Here is an 8,031-nt window from a genome sequence, read left to right on the forward strand (position 1 = left end):
ATACGTACGTGCATTGATAGCATTGCAAACAACCAGTCAAAGAGAAGCCTTAGAAAATATCTTACTCAGTACTTAACTAGTTAACTTACACTATTTTATATTGGAACCATAAAATTTAAGCACATGGTATAATTAAATCAACCCAACTCTTATTTATTTACAGTGTGGTATTAACAAATGATAACTCATGCGACCTCACATATGATTATTTCAATGATATACACACGTTTCTTCGAAAACAATAGAGTCAATGGTCTAACACATGAATTTCAATAGCATGAAATTCACCTTTCATTTGTACCGCCATGTTATGTGAATTCCGGGCTTTATATATTATATTTGTTATTGTGCGCACATTTTACTCTTATGAGTAAATAGAACGGGGATGAAAAAAATCCACACATTAAGAGAATTATCTGGAATTCATTCTTGCGAATGACATTTTCAAAACAAACATTTCAGCTCAATGTTAATTTTTCTAAACTCGCTTTTTTGCTGCTCGCAAAGGGAGATTACTGCGTAGGAGCTTTTAAAAATATAAAGGATATTGTAATAGTACCGAGTAACCTTCACCTATTTGGGGGAAAGTTGGTAGTTAAAATCAAAATTAAAAAAAAATGATAACCAGGGCTATTATTATTTAAGGTTTCATTATCAATTAAAGTGTATTTTTCTTATAAAACACATTGAACTTCACATTTTATCGTGCAACTGACGTGGAAAATATCGAAAGCATTTTTCTGCAATTTATGAACTGGTCCCTTAGTTGGAGCAATATCAAATATAGTTGGCGCCGACTAATAACCTTTTTTTGGTTATCTACATGCCAGTTTTTCTTATTCCATTGCGCCGATTTGATGCTATGCATATTTTTTTTCTTTTCTTTAATTGATAAGATTCATACAGGATACAGGTTACAAGAATCTTTATTCAAAGTCGGGTATGTGTTATTCAAGAAACATTAGCTCAATGAGCTATTTTCCGACATTGCTCTTCGGAAGTGTATGATTTACGGTGAACTATCGGACAGATTCTGGAAGTAGATACATGTCGTCTGACCCCACAGTATGGTATAAAAAACTGGTCTTGCTGAAAACTGACCATCATCACATGGTACTAGCAGCGTTGATTGTATCATACTGATTATCTTGATCTGGAGAGGGTCGAGTAAGGTCCGTGTATGAGGCTTCTCTACAAAAATGAACTCAAAAAGTCAGTAATTATATATAATGTCAAACATCCAGATATTGAGATATAGCGCATCACCACTTTTAAATTGATGTTATAAAATAAAATAAATGTACCGTTGAGTTTGCAACGGGTCCAACTTCATGTCTTCTGTGCCTGCAATAGATGGCAATAACCGGAATACACTTCTTGCAATTTTAGTGTAAAATTTAAAAATGCATATACATTTTAATTTATAGTGTAAAAATGAGCATCCGAAATCATATACCTTTGGATGTTAACACATTCGCGCGTTTGCGAAAACATAAAAGCAGCAGAACCACTATGAGGATGAACACAGCTGAGCCAAGCACACTAGAAGTCACTGTAAGCGCCGTACTCACGGGTTTTTCTTCTGAATACAAACGGAATACAATGATAACAAGCATAAGCTTATTGCACAGTCACGTGATTTACTGATAATTAAGTGTGGTGTCTAACTGAAATTATACTATTTGGCTTACCACTAGAACGAGTCGTAAACCATACTGATAGCGGGTTCGAGCTTCCAGCACTGTTGGTGGCAATTAGTTTAACAGCGTAAGATGTATCAGAATTTAGTTCAGAAAGGGTGTAGAACATGTACTGATCGTCAACATCTTCCGGTGTATACAAGATTGATGTTGTAATATCAGCCGTCAATAGTTCAAGAAGATATGTCGGTCTTTCCCCTCCGTCGTCACCTGACTGCCAAAACAATATTGCACTGTTCGAAGTTACACTGTCGTTTAAACAAAGGAACTTAAGTGGCGTATCAGGCTTATCTGCAACAAGAACATGAGTCAAAAGTGTAAACGAGCAATCAATTTGTGTTTTAGCGTAAGGTGCATTGCATGCTGGATTATTTAGAAATATACTGATATATATTAAATTTCAAAGAATCAAATCAAATTATCATCAAGCTTTCTAAATGATCAAAGAACCTTTGAATTTTGATATAATAACTTTGCAATAATTAATATAACTAACCTGTGACTGGTTTTATTACTGTGAAAAGTTGAATGTACGGTTCGCTGATGCCATTGCCAGCTTCCACTTTGTACATTCCATAGTCCTTCAAGCTCACATACGGTATAACTAAGCTGGTGTTTAGACCACGGGTTGCAGTGATCTGCACACCATCCATAGATTCAATGCTTCTCCAACCATGGTCACATTGGTTCTTTTTATACCAGTGAAATGTCGGAGTAGGATTGGCTAAAACTCCTAGATGCAGCAATGCTCTTTGCGTTCGTCCAACGACATAGTTAACTGTAGTCGACAAAGGAAGAATCGGCCTCGGGGAATCTGAAATATTTTGTTTAAGGATTTATATATTTTCAGTTTTGTGATAGGATATAGGAAACCTCGATCGCTTGTTTCAAATGTAGCAATCATGAAGTCTCTAAGTGAACTTCCAAATGTTCACTGCATGGCATCAATGTTTAGTTTTACGTGTATGTCGAAATACTTTGAAATAACGCACCGGTACATGTTCATTAAAGTAAGGATAGTATACCTTATTATTAAAGGAAAAAGCCAACAACAGTATAGATGGGAATAGAGAGCTTTTATTAACTTACTAACTATAGCTCCAAACTACATATATTTGCGCGCATGTCAAATGATAATGACATATCGACTGTTATAAGCGCGCAAACAAAAGTATGCACATATAATTATACATACAGTAATTATATGCATGAAATGTTACAAATAAACAATGCATGAAAGAAAGAACCTTGTTGATAAATGTAATATAGACAAACTGTTAAAAATCGGATGGCCCAAAAACGTTTCCATAAGTTTAGCAGAATTTTTTTTGACAGAAATACATTAAAACTCATCATCTGTTGCATTGTTTTTAAAATAGGTTATACTTATATTATATCTTATATTATGTCCGTGATGTTTTACAGAAGCAAGACATGTATAAAGCTCAAAGATTCCTTCTCATTCTGTCGTGATTATTTTTTTGTGCATAAGCATTTGCCTACTTTCGTGTATAATTGAAAATGCGGTAGTATGTTTATGATCAAAATTTGTTAAATTGAAAGAGTGTTTTACAATGGTGTGTTAACTGAATATTGTTTAAACCAAACAAAGTCAGAAACACAAATATCCTCCATTGCTTTATCAAATGGTTGTAATGCAAGTTTTGGGACTGTTTTCTATTTTTCATAGAGAAGCTACCTAAATAAAGGAACCAAGTGCGTGATAGATGTTACTATCGGTAATGAACCCAGTTGAGCTAGTTAAAGTGAGTGGTGTCCGCGATAATGACATAAATCACGCAGTTCATTAATTATATATTTGCCATAAGTTCATTAATTCTTTCGAGAACAGTTGACGCAAACAATACCTAGATAAACACGTTCCAATTTATTAAAATGCAATGAATCGCGATTCAAACATATCCGAATATGTTGCGTTCATCGGAAAATATTGGCAATTGCCGAAAGTCCGTTCATTTAAGGAACGAAAGTTAAGGGGTACATATATTCACTTTAAAGTAGCTATCTGAATATTCCTTTATTTGATTTATACTTTAAAATGTGAATCAATTTTACTTACATTCAACTCCAATGTAGATTCTTTGTGAAGATATAACGTGTATTCCACCAACATTGCTGGCTGTGCAGTAGAGTGATATTCCGTTATCAAAAATACCCACTCTACCTTTAACCGTTGAAATGGTAGTAACTATGGTTCCGTTTTTCTCAGTTGTATGTGTTACTTCAGCAATGACGTCCTTGTCATCGTCTAAGAGATCATGGGTTTTAGAATCGTTTCGCCAAGAAATCACAGCCAGTGGTCTTGCTGGTGTTGTTCGACATTGCGCCTTATAGGTCGAGTTTTCATTAAGGGTAATATGTTGTGATGATGGCGGTTCAAAGGTCACAGAAGCAACAGGGACTGCGAAATTTAACATCAGCTTTACTAGCAGTACAGTATGTTCTTATATGCCGAAGGATCGTTACATTAGTGTTTAATTACCTGGCGGTTAATAAAAAATAGTTTATGGTCTAAACACTTTCGTATTTACGTTTATTCATTTTAAGGATCGCTATTACTACTCACCAGCAACATAAATTTCCGAAGTGTTGCTCTTATAATAAGATCCTCCGATTCTCATTTCACAGTCCCATCTCATTCCATGATATTCCTTCTTGACATGTTTCAGAACAACGCTAAACATGTTGTTGCCAAGACAGGTTGCATTGTAAAGGGTAGTGTTTGCCAGCGATTGGTATACTATGCATCCTGTGTCCAAGAGTCTCAAAATCCCTACCGAACCTCCATCTATTTTCCAAGTACAAATTGTGACATTTTCGATTCCGTCGTATGAACAAATAAGTTGAAGATCGTTCCCAGCAATGACTCCTGCTCTTGGTGAAGGCTTTAATGTCGGAAAAAATTGTCCTGTAACCGATTTGACTAATTTATTATGATATACGAATTAATACAATTTATACTAATTTCATATTAATACATGTATATCTAGATACAGAAGACGAAATACACTTACCATTGCATCGCATCAAAATTACAAACGTCACAAATCCTAAGTAAACGGATGTGTACATGGCGAATTTAGTAAAGTGTCTGATAAAGTTGTTTAATGTGTGAATTCTTTCACAGACCACACAGCGAGCTTAGATATATAACAAGGTAGACCAGTCTATCTTAATTGTTCTAGTACTAGTCAACAAATAAACAATACGTTAGAAGTAATTTTACTCTGTACTCACGATAACCTTACTCTGTTTAAATAAAATATAATATATTCTATTTCAAAATTCCAAGTAAAAGAAACACACAATATGGCACTCTTTTAAAAAAAAAAAGACTGACAAAGCACTATTAAAGATCAACTTCCACCTGGTTTCCCTTTATACATCATCTGATATAATCAAATGTGTGGTTTTGAATAGAATATGATTTTGTTTATTTAAATCATAAGGAAGATATCTTAATGTTCACGTAAACTTGCTGTATAGGGAAGTTAATGATAGTATGGCTCCAACCCTTCACAGTAGTTGTTGCATTTATTCATGGACAATGCCGTTATTGCAGTTTGAGACACCGTGACTCTGACAGTTATCAACATACATGATTGGAATACTGTTGTTGTAGCTGTTGTTGTTGTTGTTTTTCATTATTTGGTTATGAACACATAAAAGTCGTAATGTAAACTTTTAACAAATTATAGATAATGGTCTTATAGGCATCAACACTATTTACCTAATTGTGGCCTTTGTTTAAAAGAAGAAATAAACATCCATTCAGATTAATTGCGGTGTGCCTTTACTGGTGTTAGTAAGATATTTTATAGTAGCGGTGACCTCTGAGCAAAAATCGAAAGACGGTAGGTAATAGGCGAAAAAGCAAAATACTTAATGTTCACTGTCAGACAGGATTAGACACTTCTATTATGATTTCCTATACAGTTGCATGTAAAAAAACAACATTTTTTACCAAAAGTTATTTTCGAGCGAGTGCAGACTATGGGTCCATCTCATAAACGAGCCTTTGACAAATATTTTCTAGAAAATTGAAATGAGTGCTAGGCGAGTATCAGAATCGAACTGAGTTATATCTTTCAAATTATTTTCAAAATATTGCGTTGCAATAAAACATTGCTGTTTCGAAAAACCTCTCGAGCGATATGCTCGTTGAAGAGATGACCCCAATGACAACCATACAACCATACATTCACCAATGCATAACCTAGCCTACATTTAAATGGAGTGGGGAGGGTGGGTCAGATGATTCTCTCATAAAATTATATCAAAAATGATTCCTACCTTGCAGCAGTCAATGTTTATCTCTCCACCGGTGCCCGGTGCACACATAAATGCAGCAATGATATAAGGTTTAGAATTACTTCTTAGAATATATATAAAACAATCTTCACAGTGTAATCATCATGTGACAATATGTCAACAGTTGACAACATCAGTGTGTAATAGAACAGTGAGAACAAATTGGACCGATTGTTGAGAACTGTGTCAAAGTTAATAACGTGATTAATGACATCATCGTTGTTAAATTTTAAACACGCATTTTTGAAAACAGACAAATACAGCCGAAACAGTTATCTCAAATCTTGTTAGAAATACAGCAGATCGCTCAAGTATCCATTAACATTCAAAGAAGTATATATTTGTATTAAACAACGATGACGATAATATTGGTCTATTGCGCGGTTAAGAAGTATGTTCTGAACGACTTAGATTATAACGCCTTGCATCGGAATTTCAAACCCAAATTATTTGTGTTTTAAAAAATCCAAAAATATATCTTGTAATTCCAAACTAAAAACTATAATGCCAGAAATGTAAAAATGTTGATTTTTTCCCACATAAATATGCATATTGTACCGTCTATATATTCTAACCATTACTTAGTTTGAAAATCCGGTGCCAGTGATTATAACGTGTTTTCAGCATGCAGGAAACGATAATGTGACGTCTTGTATGTTAAATTGTTAGACTGCATGTCTTAACGATTAAGTGTGATGAAAGCCGTTATGCGATTTCGTCAGCTGAATATGTAGGTTGTAATGTAAGTAATGGCTAGAGGATAATTAGTAGAATCTTAGTGATAAAGAAGGGGCGGAGTATATTTTGCGTAAATCACTCAATACATTACAAACACAAACAAAATGAAACTCATCTATAGTATCACCACTGTTACATATGGTGCAATAGCGTTGATTTTGAGCAATTATATTGTTGCCATAACCCCAGTTACAATACGTAGCTGATGACAATTTAGTAAAAGGAATTCGATATTTTGAAGCAAACTTATTGTATTATACCTATACATTGTATGCTTCTCATACGATTTTGGACGACTTCGGTCAAATCTAGTGTATGAACACTGACACGCTTTTGGCTGTGACGGTCGGAGACAATCTTATGGTCAGGAAGTTAAATCTACAAAATGGTTCCACGACTTTTATAATGAAACTCTATGATCACACAGTTTTAAACCTTTTATTTTAAAAGGCAGACTGTGTGTGATGCTCATAGTTTCAAACAATGATTGCATCGTATCTTTGAAAAGTTTTTGCATTAGGTGCTCTGAATTGTATTCCTCCGTCTGCATATAGAGTTGGGATCTCTAATTATTGAAGTACTTGGGGTTTACCTATAAACTTATTTAAACTTGTTTTATTAGGCCATTTGTTTTTATTAATTGGTTAACGGATATTTTTGAAAAAATATTGGACGGGTGGTGTGAAAAAAAACGATTTCATACTCATACTATTTTTTTTACAATACATGTAGTTTTCATAGCATTTGTGGCGAAACCCAAAACCTACATATGGATGACGTTTGAAATGCTTAGATTTCTATGCAACACAATGTCTGCAATGCCTCAATATTATAATAAATATTGATATTTTCAAATGCTCACTTTGTCATTATAACACATATATTTGGCTTTACAGTCCATTGTTCTCAATTTCAAATTTAAATTATTGTAATCATTATATAAGCATTTTAGTCACTTCCACTTTAAAATGATGTCACATTTAAAGTCAATATTTTTACAAACTTTCAGTTTTAGTGTCACTTTTTGTTGATGATTTTTGAATCACATCTTGACTGCAAACGTTTTCCTATTTGCAACACTATTTCCACATGTCGACCTTACAATGAATATGCCTGTGTCTCCTCATTGCTGGGCACTACTTCATCTCAACAGAAAAAGCACACTGTAGCAAATTTCACTGACTCAATTATTTTTTAAATGGAGTAAGAAAATGTATGTAATAAAAATGATTTTATTTTCAGTAATGCATTCTTTGAAGTA

At 33.9% G+C, this 8,031-nt stretch overlaps 1 protein-coding gene across 2 annotated transcripts; it reads right to left on the reverse strand.

The window, feature by feature from the left end:
• Positions 1 to 450: 450 nt before the first annotated feature.
• Positions 451 to 5,120, reverse strand: LOC128227292 (uncharacterized). 2 transcript variants are annotated; one of them, XM_052937694.1, is made up of 9 exons: positions 5,062 to 5,120; positions 4,736 to 4,908; positions 4,288 to 4,629; positions 3,781 to 4,122; positions 2,197 to 2,514; positions 1,692 to 1,991; positions 1,457 to 1,582; positions 1,305 to 1,344; positions 451 to 1,191 (listed from the first exon to the last, which is right to left on the reverse strand). In XM_052937694.1, exons 2-9 carry the CDS (start codon positions 4,791 to 4,793, stop codon positions 1,107 to 1,109), a joined length of 1,611 nt encoding a protein of 536 aa, XP_052793654.1. In that variant the 5' UTR covers positions 4,794 to 4,908; positions 5,062 to 5,120; the 3' UTR covers positions 451 to 1,106. The 2 variants fall into 2 exon arrangements, with proteins under 2 accessions (XP_052793654.1, XP_052793653.1); XM_052937693.1 differs by having other exon boundaries at positions 4,736 to 5,118.
• Positions 5,121 to 8,031: the final 2,911 nt, after the last annotated feature.

Source organism: Mya arenaria, chromosome 3, assembly GCF_026914265.1.
Source record: "Mya arenaria isolate MELC-2E11 chromosome 3, ASM2691426v1".
In the NCBI taxonomy this organism is placed as follows: Eukaryota; Metazoa; Mollusca; class Bivalvia; order Myida; family Myidae; genus Mya; species Mya arenaria.

Excerpts from the sequence above, each read along its gene's own strand:
- LOC128227292 (XM_052937694.1), bottom strand. The coding sequence starts at position 4,793 with ATGTACACATCCGTTTACTTAGGATTTGTGACGTTTGTAATTTTGATG. Across the intron at positions 4,630-4,735 it reads AATTTTGATGCGATGCAATG|GACAATTTTTTCCGACATTA; the intron begins GTAAGTGTATTT and ends AATCGGTTACAG. Across the intron at positions 2,515-3,780 it reads AATCTACATTGGAGTTGAAT|ATTCCCCGAGGCCGATTCTT; the intron begins GTAAGTAAAATT and ends AAAATATTTCAG.